Source organism: Stegostoma tigrinum, chromosome 20 (assembly GCF_030684315.1).
Source record: "Stegostoma tigrinum isolate sSteTig4 chromosome 20, sSteTig4.hap1, whole genome shotgun sequence".
NCBI classification, from domain to species: Eukaryota; Metazoa; Chordata; class Chondrichthyes; order Orectolobiformes; family Stegostomatidae; genus Stegostoma; species Stegostoma tigrinum.
Window position 1 is genome coordinate 12,366,247 of NC_081373.1, and position 18,460 is coordinate 12,384,706.

Consider the following 18,460-nt stretch of genomic DNA (forward strand, 5'->3'; position numbering starts at 1 on the left):
TAAAAACTGAGTCTGAACTGATCAGTACCCTCTCCCGCTGTCTTCCCATTGGTAGGAAACACGTGACACTGGTAGGAATTCTCTGTTATTGTAAGCACAGCTTGTGATATCTTACTCTGCTTTTTGCCCAGTTATGTTACAGCTCAATTCTTTGGTCTGTAGCTTGCTTAAAAAAAAATCTGAGATGTGGGCCTTGCTACCGAGACATTGACCCTCTTCTCCTCCCTCCATCGGTGACTCCATGCATCAGTGAGTCCAGACATGAACTTCCATGCAGCGCAATATAATAGCACTACCTTAAAAGAAAGCAAGCTATTTCAGAAGAGTGTTTAACAAAACAGAATTGCTGGAAAAGCTCAGCACGTCTGGTGTCTCGAGAGAGAAATCAGAGTCAGTGTTTTAGGTCAAATGACCCTTTCTCAGAACTAGAAATCTTGAAAGTGTTAGCTGCGGCTCACTGGGTTGTTGCCTTGCCTTAGTCAGAATGTTGAGGATCTCAAGTCCCACTTAAGGAGTTTACACATGTAATCTAGGCTGACATTCATGTGCATCATGGAGGGAGTATTGAACTGTCAGAGCTGCTGTCTTTAAGACAAGATTTACTGCTGCTTACGTTTCCCTTCTCTGTTGATTTGGGTTGGTGTAATTTGAAGTCGGGTGAGGTAATAAAGTTTATGACTGAAAAAATGAAGAAATATGAATTTTGCTCACTAAACGTTGTAAAATATCTGATTTAGGCTGTGACTCTGAGGTCCCGCTTGGAATCCTATGTGAGGAACAGGTGATCATGGAGTTTGGGACTGTGATCAGCACTGCCTACAGTGATGGCGAGACAGAGTAAGTTTTTGATACTTTTAACAATATTCAGGGACAGGAAGTAGCTGTTTAGTTTGTGAAGCTTGCCCCACACCACATGGCCAAGCTATCATGACCAAATACTTCTTTCCCACCCTCCCCTTGTATTCACATATTCTCTTGAGTGATGGAAACCCCTGGGCCAGGAAGAAAGAAACAGTCCAATGAAAAATTCCTCCCCAACCACGAGATCTTTTGGGCCACATATTATTTGGAAAGACATTTGTTGAAGCATAAATACTGAAAGGGCTTGACAGAGTGGACAGAGTCTCAGGGTAAGGACTAATGTTCACACTAACTTTATTTCCTGCACGGACTTCTGAGATCTGTGCATGGGAGTGACTTCCAAGAACTGGAAGCAGTCAAAGCAGCTGCACAGCCGCCACACAGCTGAGAGGAAACATTGACAATGAGTAATTTCCTTAGGACTCAGTTGAGAAATTTGTTCACGCTGAAGGTTATGTGACTTTGGAATTCTGTATTCCCAAGAGCAGTAGATTCTTCATACTTTGAATATATTCAAGGCTGATATTATTAGTTTTGTGGTCCATCAGGGAATGGAGGCATGTGTGGACTGTGTGAGAAATTGGAGTTTGTGTGGCTGTAGGTCATGGTCAGGGAGTTCAGGTGATGAATTCGGGTAATCAGCCATGGCTGTATTGACTGCCAGTGCAGTCTCAATAGCTGTAATTGTCTAAAAACCGAAAGAACTGTGGGTGCTTTAAATCAGAAACAAAAACATAAGCTGCTGGAAAAGCTCAGCAGGTCTGGCAGCATCTCTGAAGAGAAATCAGAGTTAACATTTTGGGTCAAGTGATTTGAACTCTGATTCCTCTTCACAGATGCTGCCGGACCTGTGAGCTGTATTGTCTACTTCTGCTCGTGTTTCTTATGTAGGATGCAATCTCTGTCCCAGTCAAGACTGCTTCAACTTATTGACTGTTTGCCCTTATTGAGAGTGGATCTGATGAGAGTGTGAATTGTAAACCCACAGCCTGTGCTCCAAATATTAAAGCTGCCTGGCAGAGCTCATCCATGCAAAGATGGTCACAGGAGCCCATGTATATGCAGATGGGTCCTATGGTGTTTCACAGCAGTGATAGTTCCTCCAGTGCATGTTGATGAATTACATGTGCAAGTTAGTGAACTCTGTGGTCCAAATGTTTTCCAATTTATTTTAGACAACGGCTTCTGCAACTTGCAATCGGGTAGCGTCATCAATGTCGCTGGCAGTTGCTGTTCCATCCCTTTGTGATAATGTTGCACTGCAGTGAATGTGCAGTTACCAGTCATTGTGCCACTTCACCAATGTTATGGATGATAGATGCAGTCTTGTAAACCCAGCAGTTGATGTTCTTCTCTCGCTCCTCGGATCTCTCGCTAGTTGTAAGTTGATGAAGTTACCACAAGAGACGAGGAAAAAGAAATGGGCTGAGCTGCACATCAACAAACTTTTGGTTACGAGTTACTGAAAGAGAAGCAAGTTGTTTGCCAGCTTCCAGCCAACATTTCTCTTTCCATTAACATCAAGGAAAAGTACAGGAACTGATCATTCATGTTGTTGCTTGTAACTTGCTGTGCTGAATAGCTGAATTCCTTGAACTTGAAGTGTAATTTGTACGTGTGAAGCTCTTTTTCAGGCAAGTGTAAAGTTCAAGTGTCTGCTGTGCCTCAGGAGACAGCACTGTGCTTCTGAGTCAGAATGTTGTGGTTTCACAGGAAAAAAAATCTTGTATTTCTCTGTTGCCTTTTACGCCCACAGAAGGCACTAAAGCCAAACAATTACTTTTTGATATGTAACCACTGTGGTATGGTAGAAAAATTCCAACAACTGATCTGTGATAACTAAGCTCCCACAGCAATTAATGTTTTAATAACCGTATAATCTTTTTTTGCGACCCTGAATTGGGATCAAACATTGGCTTGGGCATTAGGGATAACTCTTCTATGAAATTGTTCTTACGTGAGGGAGAAGATGGGCCATTGATTTAGTATTTCACCCAAAAGTGCAACACTCCGGCACAAGAATGTCAATGGTAATATTTCTACTCGAATGCTGGAGTGTAACTTGAACCACACCCTTCTGATTTGGACAAACGTACTACCAACTGAACCATTGGTAATACTCCAGCCCCATTTGAGATCTCAGCTCAAAATCCAAGTTTGCGCTTCAATCTGATAGTGAAACAAATGCTGATTGATTGGGCTTTCTATCTTATTAGTTGAGATGTTAAACTGAGACCTCATTTGCCCCCCTCATGGAGTTGTAGATGTAAAAGAATTCCACTGAAGTTTTCCAAGGAGAGCAGAGGAGTTCTGCTTAATATTTATCTTTCATTAAAACAGCCTATAAGAACATGAGAAGTAGGAACAGGCAAAGGTCAGTTTGCCTCAAGCTTGACCTCCTCTGGTATTCAGTAATCTGATCTGATTTACAGCCTCAATTCCCCTTTCACTCCTCACCCACCACCCCAATTACAGTTAATTCTCTTATAGATGAAAAATCTGACCAACTCAGCCTTGCATATTTGCAGTGTGTTATAATCCCTTATCAGACCACCAATTTTGTGTTAGAATCCCAAACCTGACCACCAAATCATGTAACAATTTGTTTAGGGAACACTAACCTTTGATTTTCAAACAAACAATAGGTGAGTCACAGGGGTCTTATGAAGATAATAAATCCATAATTTTGAACAAACAGCAACATTTGCATATACAGTTTAGATGATGTGTACAATTTATTTCATGCACCCAGAGTTAAGATAGTAAACATGGGTAATACATGTAATCATACGCTCAACAGCCCACATCAAATAATAACTATTGTCAAGACAGATCCTCAACAAGATTTCTCAGCAACTCTGTCCAGATGTTAATGAGACAGTAAGTCATCAAATCTTATTAAACTTCATAAAGGATTGCAGTTCTTCATGTTTCTAATCTGGACTTGAGAATCCCCATTGGATCTGCAACTTCAACGAATCTAACTGATTAACCTCCTGTCCTGGGTATATGCTTCCTCAGATTCTGAGATTGCATCTAGTACCCATTCAGAAACGTAATTCCAGCTCTATACTGACAGCTAACTTCAACAACTCAGAAATGTTGTTGAATTTTCCCCGAACCCTAATCTTGCATTGTTCAATAAAGTAAATACTACATGGGCATTTGAACTTCCGCTGTCTCAGCTGCGCTGAAGTAATGCTCACAGACATCTTCTGATCCCCTCATGTCTTCTTCCAACACAAAGCCAGCAATCTTCCCATTTTCACAATTGACCAGGATTACTTCGGCATCCTAACACCACCTCTGAGCTGCATTCTGTTTCCTCAAACTTCTGTCTGGGTTTTATTCGAACAGCATCAAATCATCCAACGGTGCTTAACTTCATTCCTGCCGTATATCTGAAAAATCAGCACTCCCAACACGGAATCTACCTCTGTTCCTTTCCCTTGAACTGATTTTCAGTGACCCCCGCCACCACCACCACCTCCTCCTGAGCGCCCAATTGAAAATCTTGCAACATCCACAGCTCTCATCTTGGAATTCAGTGTTGTCCCATAGCAACTGTCTACATCTGAATGTTACAACATGACTGTTTTCACAGAATGCTGGCTTTCACTGTTAAGAATACTTAGAAAAACAAAGACCCATCACACATAATCCAGCCCCCACTGATTTCTGCGATAGACAATTCCAAATGTTAACTACTTTCGGAGAGAACAAAAAATCTGTTAAATGGATCTGTAACTGTACCCCCTAATTCTTGGTTTCCCCATGAGGAGCAAAGGGGTAATTTTCGGCATCTTTCCTAGCAAGCCCCCTCAAATCTTATCCGCTACATTCTTCTTCTAAACTCCATTGACGAATACTGCCTGACCATTAATCACTGTGCAGCTTGTGTGCGCTTACTGTGCACAAATTGAATGCATTTCCTGCATGAGAGTATTGACTACTGGCAACAAATACCTTGGGGAGGTCCTGAGATTGTGAAAAACTCTAGTCAGAGGCAGAGCGGTTTATAAAATCATGAGGGGCATGGATGGGGTTAACAGCCAAGACCTTTTTCCCAGGATAGGGGAGTCCAAAACTTTAAGACATAGGTTCAGGGTAAGAGGGAAAGACCTGAAGGGCACCATGTTCATGCAGAGTGCATTATACAGCTGCCAGAGGTGATGGTGGAGGTGGGAACAACATTTAAAAGGCATCTGGTTGGGCATGTGAGTGGGAAGAATTTAGAGGAATATGGGCCAAATGCTGGCAAACGAGACTAGATTGGTTTAGGATGTCTGATTGGCCCGGAGGAATTGGACCGAAGGGTCCGTTTCTGTGCTGTATGACTCTCTGCCTGTACCAGTTTTGTGAAAGAGCCATTTTAACTCATTCATAGAATGTCACTTGCTGGCTGGGTCAGCACTTATTGCCCATCCCTTCTTGACCTTGAGAAGGAGGTGCTGGTAAGCAAGCTTCTCAAACAGCTGCTGTCCATTTGGTGTAGATAGACCTGCCATTAGGGAGGCAATTCCAGGATTTTGACTCAGTGACACTGAAAGAACAGTCATGTATTTCCAAGTCAGGGTGGTGAGTGGCTTGGGGGAGGCCTTGCAGGTGGTCATGTTCCAGCTGCCCCTAGCCTCCCTAGTGGTAGTGGTCGTGGGTTTGGAAGATGCTGATATAGCAGCCTCGGTGAATTTGTGTAGTGCATCTTGTAAATGTAACGCACACTGCAATGAATAGGTGCCGATATGCTGCCAATCAAGCCAGGCTGCTTTGTCCTGGAGTGTTTCAGAGCTGCACTCATTCAGGCAATGGAGACTATTCCACTACTTCAACTTTTGCCTTGCAGATGATGGATAGGTTTAGGGAGTCATGACATAAGTTATTCACTGATGATGCCCCTTGTAGCTATCCACTTACCCCCAATGCCCTAGCCTTTTATCCGAAGCCCTAATTTAATTTTTCTTTCAGTACTTACCCAATTCCCTTTTGAAAATTACTAATAAATCTGCTTCCACCATCTGCTGTCTGCACATTCCAGATCACAGTAACTTGCTGTGTAAAATTAAAAGAAAATCCCTGAATTTCCCTCTGATAGTTTTGCCAGTTATCACAAGTTGATAATTGTCTGATGTTCCTTCCTTTCAGTTTGTAAAGGTTACAAGTTCCAATTAAACGACATCAGTTTGAGCTCTTGAGTCCAGTTTTCAGAAATTTTGTGTTAATAAAAGTTGAACTATTTGACTGGTGAACAAACTGGGCCTTTAGCCGCAATGCCCTTGAGGGAAGGAATACTGCTGACCTTGCCCTGTCTGGGTGGTCTTGGTGATCCCCGCTCACACCAACTTCATTGTTCTCCTGAGGTAGTTTAGTCTGTCACTCCATGGTATCCAATGACTAACCGCAGTTCTAGAAGATCCACCACCTACTCTGGGAGTTTGGGACAGGGTTATAGTGGCACAGTGATAATGTCAGTAAACTAGTAATCCAGGAACCCAGGCTAAGTCATTGGGGACATGGCCCGAAGTCACTCATGGTGGTTTGTGGAACTTAAATTTCATTTCTAAATCCTTGAAACAGTCTTAGTGGTGACCATGAAATCATCATTGATTGTTGTGAAAAATCCATCCGGTTCCCTCACGTCCTTTTGGGAGGGTAATCTGGCTATATGCGACTCTAGACAATGTGACTCAATAAATGTAGTTAACAGCTAATTGCACTGTGAAATGGCCCAACAAGCCATTCAGTTCAAGGGCAATTAGGGACCGGCAGCATCTGTCAACTTTGCCACTGATGCCTAAATCCCATGGACGAACAAAGAAAAACGAATGCTAAGGTTGTCAGCAACATTGTCGCCCTCGGTGTGAATCTGGCTTTTGAAAATTATCTGGCAGCAAAATTATTTTTGAGTGATTAGTTATCTTTTGGAATTTGTCCATTGTGTTTAGGAAGTTATTTTTCATGAAAACGAAGTTTTTGTTTTCCTTGTTCCCCCTCCAACACCATCCACTCTTAGACTAGCTTCCAGAACAATTTCCCAGATTGTGGCCTTGTATCTCGATGGGGATGTCTCCTTCTTGCCTGAAAATAACCTTTCCAGAAAGTTCCAGCCTTTTCAGGTGAGTCACTGTTTTTGGTTAATGATATTTAATCGTAGAATCGTTTTGCACGTAATGCCTGCACCAGCTTTGAAACAACTGCCAATTAGTCCCATGGCTCTTGAGGGTTCCTGTGACACAGTGGTAGTGTCCCAACTCTGGACCAGATGGCCAGGTTCTCATCCTACCCATTCCAAGGTATGTCATTCCATATCTTAACAGTTTGATTGAAAATGTCTACCTTTAACTTGTGGAAATATTTAGCAGGTTTCCTATGTAAGTTAATTGCTGAATTTCTCTCCACTGCCCAGTGCATTCTAGATTACCATAACTCAGGACCTAGAGTTGCAATTACCTTAACACTGTTTTCCATGATACTGCCCTTCTGACGGTGATTTGCAAGAGCCAGCTATCTGGCATCTTGGGTACAGCTGTATTCAGCCCAACTGTAGCAACACTAACTTTACAGCAGCAAGACCATAGGGTGTTCCCTGTTCTGCACAATAAATGTTAAATTCAAATTCAGACATTTCATCTCAGCAGGCCCTTCAACCCTCCTGAGGACTCCATAAGTTTATCGTTCAGGGAGTCTCGAACTAGGGGTTGGAGTCTCAGAATAAGCAACAAGCCATTTGTGGCACAGAAACTGGTTATTCATCCGAAAAGTCGCCATAGTTCAAGAAAGAAAATGTCCTTTCCGTGGGGGTCATGAGTGTTTGGAACACTGTTGGGAGCTGAGGCTGCAATCAGATCAGCCATGATATACTTGAAATAGTACAGCAGGTTCAAGGAGCTGAACAATCTGTTCCTGCTCCTAATTTCTACATTAAAAGTGTTCTGAATCTTTGGAATTCTTTTCACAGAAATGCTGTGAATGCTTAGTTGTTGCATATATTTCACTTCGTATTGACACAGCTGAGACGGCTGTGGTTTAAGGAGGCAGCTCAAGACCATCTTCTCCAGGACAAGGGGCAGACGGGCAACAAGTGCTGGCCTTGCCAGTGATGCTGATATAACACAAAAGAATGATTTTTAAAATAAAGATTTTTGACCAGTAACTGAATCAGGAAACATGGGTGTGGGACAAGAAATGGAGCTGACGATGGATCAGCCTGTTATATCAAAAGTTGGAGCAGTCTCAAATAGCCTCACTGCTCCTGCCGTTTCTGCATTACTCTATACCTGTGCCATTGTAATGAATCAGCTAATTTCAGCTGCGACAGTGGAAGGAATTAAATCAGAGAAGATAGGTGATAGATCACTGGAAAGGCCAGTGTTTCTATCAGAAAGAATGTGGAGGGGATGCTATGCACAGCTTAGTCAGTCAAATAGTCTGCTTGGCAGAGTGCTGTTGAGGCTTGGGTGAAGAATTGCAATTTGGCTAAGATACTGATATCTGACGCTGCCTGACAAAACTTTATTTGGAACTGAGCTGATGTCAGAAAAGTTTCGTTCTGCCTACCTCCCAAACTCAGATGAGATTTATCCCCTATTGCTTTGACTGACTTGATTGGAGAACTGCCCCAGGTCTCCACACCAGTGACTTCATAAACAGCAGGAAATGGTTTGAGAGAGGATGATGAGCCTCTGATTTTGAGTATTTCTAAGAACGTAAAATGTAGGAACAGGACTAAGTCATTCACCCTTTTGACCTCATTCTGCCTTTTCAAGGCGATTTGAAGCTGATCTTCTACTCCAGTACCATTTTCCTGCGTTATCTCAATATCCCTTGATGTTATTACTATGTAGAAATCTTACGTCTCTGACTGAAACACATTTCGACAGCCTTGAGACGTAAAGAATTCCAAAGATTCATTACCCTCTGAGTGAAGCCGTGCTTCCTCATCTCAATCCTGAATAGCCTTACCCCTTCCTTCTGCCCACCCTTGGTTTGAAGCTCAGACATCTCCTTGATAGCTCCCTGTCTTAGCTTGCAGACTTACTCAGAAACCTAATGTTTCACTCCACCCCTTAACCAACTCATCCCATTAAATCGACACTCCGAAAAGTCAGTTTTTGTGCTCCTAAGATGCTGCTTGGCTGCTGTGTTCATCCAGCTCCACACTTTGTTATCTCGGATTGCAGTTCCCATTATCTCTGATACAATTTTAACCTCACTGCGAAGCCTCTTCCAGGGATGCCTAACCTGAAGAGGTTACCCTCCTCCCTCCGGACAAATCTCAGGGGATCTCTCTCCCACTGCAACTCTCTTGTAATCTGTTCGGCCTTGAAACCTTTCCTGATGAAGGGCCTAGGCCCGAAACGTCAGTTTTTGTGCTCCTGAGATGCTGCTTGGCCTGCTGTGTTCGTCCAGCTCCATACTTCGTTATCTCGGACACTTTTATTATGTGGTTGATCAAAAAGTGCCTAAGTAATTTAAAGACAATGCCATTCATCTTTGGGATGACAAACTGTTTAACGTGAGGCTCTAATATACAACCGGACTTCGGGCTGCAATGGGATTGGCCTATGCTTGCAGAGAATCCATGCTGGGATGGAGCCCAGGGAGTTCCATTTTTCAATCTGATCAAGGAATGCCTGATGCTCACACAGGGCTCTTGAAACAAAAGGTGTTACAAATCCAAGCACTTCCCTCCTTCCACAGAATGAAGAAAAGGATCCAGTACTCCTCATCGCTGCAATTGAAAGCGGCCTTATACTTCCCCTATGTTGTCCAAAGCTCGACACAGTGGAGCTTTGGCTATTCCACCTTTCAGCAGTATTTATAATGGGAGTCAGAAGTTATACAGAATTGAGAAATTGAAATGTTTCACCTGTAGGCTGTAAAATTTTCTTCCTTTGTTTTCCAGTCACCGAATTCTCCGTGGCCACAAACTCAGCTGATTGCCCTCCTGCAAGCTGCGGTCTGCTCCCTGCCAAAGAATGTGAGTCTTAACCTGACCTAAACAAGCAAAATTATCACAATCACTAGATGTTCTTCTCCTCCTTGGTGTCGTACCTCCTTTGGAAGCGTTTGATTGGGATAGTGTAGCGCAAGCTTTACTCTGTTTAGACCATATAATTGGGAGTGTTTGAAACAGCGTAGAGGGCAGCATGGTGGTGCAGTGGTTAGCACTGTTGCCGGACAGTGGCAGAGGTCTGCCTTCAATTCCTGCCTTGGGTGACTGACTGTGTGCAGTTTGCACCTTCTCCCCCGACTGGATGGGTTTCTTTCTTCCCAGAGTCCAAAGATGTGTTAGTTAGGTGGATTGGCCGTGCTAAATTTCCCCTAGGTGTCCAATGTTGTGCAGGCTTGGTGGATAAATGTGGGTTTGTAGGGCTGGGGTGGGGGTAAGGGATGCTCTTCAGAAGGTCATTGCAAACTTGAGGGCCAAATAGCCCCTATCTGCATTGTAGGGATTCTATGATTCTAATCTGCATATATTTAGACAGTTTTGCTCTAAACGCCAAGTGTGGAGATCTATATACGCGCACTGTAGTAAAGTTCTAATCCTATTACTGAGTCCTTTCTTTTTGATAACAACATGAGGGAGGACCACTCCTGAATGAGGTCTAATTTCATTTCTTAAATCTCAGATCACTAATTGTTAAGTTACAGAAGCATTTCTTTATTGCAGATAACAGTACCACAACAGGAGAAGTTGCTGGTACAACTCATGGAGCTAGCTTGCACCAGTGACCATCGATTCACTTACACGTCTGCGGCCAAATGCATTGCTGGCCTTATCAACAAATACCCTGCAGGTGAGATTGGGATCTGGGTGAGCGTTTCCTTTCACAGGCGAGAAGTAGCGATCTAAATCAGCTCATTACTCACTATTCTGCAATCAAGACTTTTATTTATTCATTCATGGGTGGCATGCATCGTTTGGCAACCATTTCCTTCCACATTATGCGCAACTGTTGGATGTTTGTTGCAAAGGTGATTTGAGAGCTGTCACTATATTGGTAAGTCATTCCAAATGTTCTCTCCCACATATCAGTTTAATTGAAAGCTGCATTCAGGTTTTAACTCGAGACTCTCTGTTGATGTAAAAAGAAAAGGCACCTTAACCTTAATAAGCAGCACCTATCAGCAGAATCACTGGTTAGGCCACTGTTTGTTGCCCATTCCTAAATGCTCCTTGAGAAACAAAAACAGAAGTTGTTGGACAAGTTCAACAAGCCTGGCAGCATCTGTGCAGAGAAATTAGTTAACGTTTCAGGTCATAGAGTCAAAGAGATGTACAGCACAGAGACAGACTCTTGGGTCCAACCCTCCCATGCTGACCAGATATTCTAAATTAATCTTGCCCCATTTGCCAGCATTTGGCCCATATCCCTCTTAAACCCTCACTATTCATTGACCCATCCAGATGCCTTTTAAATGTTGTACTTGTACCAGCCTTCACCAATTCCTGTGCTCGGTGACCCTTCCTCAGAAGTCTTTGGGAAAGTTGTGTTGAAACGCTGTATTCCACATGTTATATGGAGACACATAATGCTGTTAAGGAAGGAACTTGAGGATTTTGACCTGGTGACAGTGAAGGAATGCAATATATTTCCAAGTCAGGGTGCTGAGTTGCTTGGAGGCAAACTTGCAGGTGGTGGTGCTCCTATTTACCTGCCGCCCTTGTCCTCCTAGATGGCCAGAGTTCTGGGTATGATGAGTTGCTGCAGTGCATCCCAGAAATGCTACACACTCCTGTCAGTTTGCTTTTGTGGAAAGAGTGATCATCAAAGCTGGAGGATGAGTGTCAGTCAAGCAGGCTGCTTTATTTCGGATGGTGTCAGGCCTCTTCAGATGTTGAAATTGTACTCATTCTGGCCACTGAGGAATATTCCGTCACATCCTGACTTGTACCTTGTAGACAGTCGGCAGGCTTTGGGAGACAGTCACCAGTCTCTGCCGTTTATATGTACGACCTTTCTGTCACAAAGGGGAAACCATCCACGAACACCAACAATTCGCACCTCACTGCCTCCTTTTTAAAAAATGATTCCTGAGGTATAGAAACAAATAAGATAGCAGCAGGAGGAGGTCATTCTGCCCTTCAAGCCTGCTCTGCCAGTTTTCATAATCATGGCTGACTGTCCAACTCAGTAACCGAATCCTGCTTTCTCTCCACTCACCCCAAACACTATGTCTAGCTGCCTCATGAATGTAGCCAGTGTTTTGGTATCAACTACTTCCTGTGATAATTAATTCCACAGGCTCACGACTCATTGGGTGAAGAAACATCTCCTGTATTTCTGTACTAAATGGTCTGCCCCAAATCCTCAGGCTCTGACCCCTGGTTTGGGACATGCTCACCGTCAAGAACTGCTCACTATTCTTTGCTATCTTAGTGGTGAAGAGCACTGTAGCTTGCGGTGTCTGCATTGGAGATTTTGTATGTGCTTACATTGCTATGTCACTGTGGTTCTGGTATAATTCTGTGGCTGGATTTGCAATGGAAAATTGCTTGTGTCAACTGTCATTTTGTGATTGTGCTCCCTCTAGTGGCAGCAGAGCCCATTGCAAGATGCTGTAATTGCAAAGGATAAATAACATGGACACTTTAAGATGAATGTTGACATAAGAACTTGCACTGGAAGTGAAGGCAGAGTGAATTACTTCAAATCTGGGATTATGTCATGTGACACCCCTTTTCTAACATTGCTTCACATGAACGCTATATTTATTTGTGACTTAATAAGTTTTATCTAATTGGATATCCATATCAGAGTTTATCCATAAGGATGAAGGGTAGCACATTTAAGACAGACATGAGGAGAAATTGCTTCTCTCAAAGTGTTATGAATCTGTGGAATGTGATGCAGTAAATGCCAGGACATTTGAGGACAAATTAGGCAGATTTTCAATTAATAATGGGTTGAAGGGTTTATGGAGAGCAGGCAAGAAAGTGGTGTCAAGGCTGAGATGAGATCATCCACAGTCATATTGAATGGTGAATCAGGCTCCACGGGCTGAATTGCATACCCCTGCTCCTAGTTCTTAGATTCTTAAAATAGTTTTTGAGAGACAACTTCAGCTTCTTGGCTTTTTTTAACCACTTTCAGTTGCAGGATCCTCAGCTCAGGTTGAGTGTAACTGTCCTGTGATTAATTCTTTCCCCGTGTCTGTTTGTAGGTGAACAGTTGGATTCTGTTCTCCAGGATGTGTTGAAAAAAATTGACAGTGGGCTGGAGAGAAACTCTGGAGATTGTACACAGGCCACTAGCAGGACCCGAGTTTTCACCTTGCTGCTTTGGGTAAGGAATTTATATGCCAGTAGTTACAGTTATTAGATTTTTGAAAAATGTGTATTTATATATAGTGCCTTTCATGAACTAAAAAAGTAATTGTAGTCACTTTTGGAACAGACGATTGGCCTGTTTGTACACAGCAAGCTCCCAAAAGCAGCAATGTGATAATTAACAATTACTTTTGTCCACTCGTGATTCCTGACGGATGACCAGGACATGGGAGAACTTCTTTGCTTCTGGTCAGAATAGTAACTGTGGACCCTTTTCCTCTTTGAGAGGGCAAACAGGGCCTTGCTTTCATGGCACCTTTTATTTCACAGCACCACTGAAGGTGCGGCCTTTGTTTAGAACTAGCACCAAGAGAATCACCCTGGATTTTGTGCTTGAGCTTCTGGAGTGAGAATTGAACTCTCAAACGTGCAAATTAAAATGCTACACTCAACTAAGACATTTGCTGTATTATACAACAATTGTATCTGAGTACAGGCACTAGAACTTCTCTGGACATTCTTGGGTGAAGGAGCATGGGGAAAATTGGCCAGGGTTCCTGCTCTCAGATGCTATCCAATGACTCGGTGCAGCAGTTCACAATTTACGAAGGGATTTACCGGAAACTGCAGCAGGGTCTGTACTGTTTTGAAGAGGACAGTGAATGCTGAAACGTTTTACCAGTTGGAGGAATGGGTGTAAATTAGTTGCTCATTCAGAGAGCTGACAGGTGCATGATGGGCCAAACAGCCTTTTTCTTCTGTGATGCAAGTTTGAGACTCAGTATCTCTTTATATTTTCTAATACCACTTCTTTCATTCTCTAGTGTCTTTCCGGCAGACTGCACTGCATTTTGATTACCCACTGTTGTATGAATAGTGGCTCTGATAAGGTTAATATTCATGTTACAAGTTCCACCCATCCTACTAATGTCACATATAGTGTGGGTGGAGACAAGGCATGCAACTCAGCATTCTCCTAAGATTAACATGCAGTTTCATTCTAGCAGTTAGGAAGGCAAATGCAATATTAGCATTCATTGCATTTCAAAAGGGCTAAATTACAACAGCAGTGGTGTGATACTAAGGCCATATCGGGCTCTGGTCAGATTGCATCTTTTTGTATGTTGAGAGCAGTTTTGAGCCAAATATCCTGGCCTTGGATGGGGTCCAGAGGAGGTTCACAAAGGTGAAGGGCTTGTCATATGAGGAGCAGTTGAGGACTCTGGGTCTGTGCTTGATAATTTTGAAGAGTGAGGGGGTGGGGGTCTGATTGAAATGAGCAGAATACTGAGAGGCTTGGATACAGTGGACGTGGAGAAGATGTTTCCATTAGTAGGAGATATTAGGACCCAAGGGCCCAGCCTCAGAGTGAAGGGATAACCTTTAGAACTGAGATGACTAGGAATTTCTTCAGCCAGAGGGTTGTAGATCTGTGGAAACCATTACCGCAGAAACCTGTGGAGTCCAAGTCATTGAGTGTGTTTAAAACAGAGGTAGATACATTCTAGATTATTCAAGGGATCAAGGGTGACCGGCAGAAGGCTGAAGAATGGATTTGAGAAGCAAATTGACATAGCAGACTCCACGAGCTGAATATCTGTTCCTATATCTTAGGGTCTTATTCTAGTTTTTGGAGGAAGTAGATAGAGCTGTACCAGCTGCTAAGGTTCTCAGAAGGATGCCTGACCAGATGTCTTTGTGTTTAATGCTATTGTGCAGTAACCTTTCTTGTTATCTGAAAACAGGGCCTCTTCTGTTCTCATTGTCCTCCACCACTAATCACTAGATAGACGCCAGACAAAGCAAAGACAAAGGAAAACTGGTGACAGTAAACTACCTCAAACAACCCTTACTCAGTACCATATGCTGGTAAAGGTGGTAAATGCCATCAGGTCCCAGGATTGGTCATTAGGAAAAATACCTTTCCTAGCACTGCTGAATTTCCTACTGTTAACATTCTGGGGGTTACCATTGACCAGAAACTGAGCCAGTCACATAAATAGGTCCAGATGAAGTTTCCATAGTCCTACCAAACCATAGGGCTGCTGTCTCATTGGAGAGAGATGACTGGTGATGCTTTAACCTGAGGGTCACTGCATCTCAGGACAGGGGAGAGGTTGAGAAGGTGACTCCTTCATGATCACCTCAGCCGACATGGGAATTGAACCCAGTGTGTACTATCTACGCGATGAACTGCAGCAGCTCATCGAGGCTCCATTTACAACACCGTTCAAGCTCATGATCTCTACCATCTGGAAGGACTAGCTGGTATGTGGGAACATAATCACCTGCGAGTTCCCCTCCAAAGCACTCACCGTCCTGACTTGGAAATATATCATCGTTCCTTCATTGTCGCTGGGTCAGAACCCTGGAATTCTCACTTTCACCACCATGAGTCTACCTCCACTTGGGCTGCAGCAGTTCAAGAAGGCAACTCACCACCACTTTCTCAAGGACAACTGGGGATGGGCAAGAAATGTGGCCCAGTCAGCAAAGCCCAAATCTCATGATTGGAAAATAGTTTTTAAAAATATGAAATGATTAGCTTTTAGCCATCTGCTCACCTGTAAGTTTAACGTCCTTTTATTGTGATCAATGTGGATGCATTCAGGTGATGTTTCTGACATCCTTGGGATGTGAATGCGAGCAGTATTCTGCTCTGTCTAACAATCTCCTCTTTTTTGTATTATTTCCCTAGTTAACAAAAGCACTTGTGCTGCGTTATCATTCTCTAGCCGCCACTTTGACAGACAAGGTAAGAGGTTTCTCTCTGATCTCGTACACAACATGGAGCTTGTTTTCTTTCTAATCTCTTCCCAAATCTGCCTGTTCCCATTCCCCATCACACTTATTTCAATCTCTCCTTTTGCTCTAGCTGATACAGCTGCTCACTGACCCCGATCTGGGAACTGAGGCAGCGGACGGATTCTCTGTGTTGGTCAGTGACTCCTCGGATGTCCTGAACAAGGCCACTCACGCTGACATTCGCATCATGTACCGGCAGCGATTCTTCACTGAGAATGTCCCCAAGCTGGTCCAGGGCTTCCACTCGGCCAGTGAAGGTGATCCATGTCTACAGTCACAGATGGAACAGAAATTCTCGAGCGAAAGAAGGCACAATGGGTCAATTGGCAAATGGGAGAAAAGGACAGTCTGTTGTTTTCAATAGGACTGACTATTAGGGCAGGACCCACACTGCATCCTGGGGTTTCGGAAATTCAGTCCCCCTATCCTGGACCCTGCAGTCTCTGTCCTGGGAGTCACCGGCTTTAGGAGTGTGTGCGCGCATCTTTGACAGAAGGAAATGGAGAATATAATAATTACAGTTTGCTACTGGTCTGCAAGAGCAGTGTTTAGTATAATTCTAGTTCACACTGTGAAGTATGGAGGGAGGATTTTTGAGCAGTCACAAGGTGAAATGATGTTAGTTACAGAGCTGTTGTGGGGTGGGGTTATGGGAGAATCCGTCCCTGTTTTGCTTGTTAAATAAGCACAGTTGATGCTAGCATTGGCATTTTCATCCTGACACTGGTATGCTGGCATTGCTTTGTTACAGATAATAAAGCAAACTACCTGAAGGCACTTTCTCACGTGTTGAACAGTCTTCCGAAGCAAGTCCTGATGACTGAGCTCCCATCGGTCAGTAAAAGCCTTTTTCATCCTTCAGGCTTTGGGCCTTTTGTAGAATCTGGGCAGCTTCATTGCTGTTAGTCATTTGTTCACCTCTGTGTTGTGCATGTTTTCTTTTCTATTTGTTCACAGGATGAGGGCATTGCTGGCTACACAGCATTTATTGCCCATCCCTAATTGCACAGAGGGCAATTGAGAGTCAACCACATTGCTGGGGTTGTGATACTGTGATTAACTGGCATTCCTGTATTTAACTCTCTCCCTCTCTTTCCACTTAGTGCTTTACTGCACCAGCCAGAAGTCATTGGTGTTTTATATCAATGAAGTGTGTAATTGATGCCAATGAATATAGGAGGTATGGTTAGTAAGTTTGCAGATGACACCAAAATGGTGGTGGTGTGGACAGCGAAGGTTACCTCAGAGTACAACAAGACCTTGATCAGATGGGAAAATGAGCCAAGGAGTGGCAGATGGAGTTTAGTTTAGAAAAATTGAGGTGCTGCATTTTGGATAGGCAAATCAGGGCAGGACTTGTATAGTTAATGGTAAGGTCCTGGGGAGTGTTGCCAGACAAGGACACTTTGGGGTGCAATTTCATAAGTGCTTGCGAGTGGAATCATAGGTGGACAGGATGGTGAAGAAAGTGTTTGGTATGCTTGTTTTTATTGGTCACTGCATTGAGTACAGGAGTTAGGATGTCATATTACAGGACATTGGATGGGCCAGTTTTCGAATACTGCATTTAATTCTGGTCTCCCTGCTGTAGAAAAGATGTTGTTGAAACTTGAAAGGGTTCAGAAAAGATTTACAAGGATGTTGCCGGGGTTGCAGAGCCTGAACTAGAGGGAGAAGCTGAATAGGCTGGGGCAATTTTCCCTAGAGTGCTAGACAGTGAGGGGCGACCTTATAGAGGTTTATAAAATTGAGGGACGTGGATATTTCGAATGGATAGAGTCTTTATCCCAGGGATTTGTGCCCAAAACTAAACAGCATTAGTTTAAGATAAAAGGGGAAAAATTTAAAAGGGACTTAGGGGGCAGCTTTTTCATGCAGAGAGTAGTGTGTATATGGAATGAGCTGCCTGAGGAAGTGATGGAGGCTGGTACAATTACAATATTTAAAAGGCATCTGGATGAGTATATGAATAGGTACGGTTTAGAAGGGTATGGGCCAAATGCTGGTAAATGGGACCAGATTAATTTATGATATCTGGTTGGCGCAGACGAGGTGGACGAAAGGGTCTGTTTCTTTGCTGTACATTTGTATGACTCTATATCACTAGGAGTGTGTGACTGGTGCTAGTTTTCCTTGATGGGTGTATCATTCGCGTGATGTAGTGGTATTGTCTCAAACTTTCAGCCAGGAGGCCTCAGTTCAAATCCCATCTACTTGGAGCTGTGTAGTAATATCTTGGAACAGTTTCATTAGAAAATTTCCAAATTAATAGACGTGTGATTGGTATTATTCTACATCAGCCGCACATTTCATTTGTGATCAGAGATAATGGGAATTGCAGGTGTTGGAGAATCCGAGATAAAGAAGTGTGGAGCTGGATGAACACAGCAGGCCAAGCAGCATCTCAGGAGCACAAAAGCGGACGTTTCGGGCCTAGACCCTTCATCAGAAAGGGTCTAGGCCCGAAATGTCAGCTTTTGTGCTCCCAATATGCTGCTTGGCCTGCTGTGTTCATCCAGCTCC

General features: G+C 43.4%; 1 protein-coding gene across 1 annotated transcript in view; it reads left to right on the plus strand.

Moving 5' to 3' along the window:
- Window positions 1-18,460, plus strand: part of mms19 (MMS19 homolog, cytosolic iron-sulfur assembly component) — a 71,927-nt gene that overhangs the window by 46,114 nt on the left and 7,353 nt on the right. The window contains exons 20-27 of the mRNA XM_048550775.2: window positions 738-837; window positions 6,872-6,974; window positions 9,764-9,838; window positions 10,532-10,658; window positions 13,027-13,148; window positions 15,831-15,887; window positions 16,008-16,194; window positions 16,689-16,771. Coding sequence (XP_048406732.2) covers window positions 738-837; window positions 6,872-6,974; window positions 9,764-9,838; window positions 10,532-10,658; window positions 13,027-13,148; window positions 15,831-15,887; window positions 16,008-16,194; window positions 16,689-16,771 — 854 coding nt within the window. The remainder of the gene's footprint in view (window positions 1-737; window positions 838-6,871; window positions 6,975-9,763; window positions 9,839-10,531; window positions 10,659-13,026; window positions 13,149-15,830; window positions 15,888-16,007; window positions 16,195-16,688; window positions 16,772-18,460) is intronic.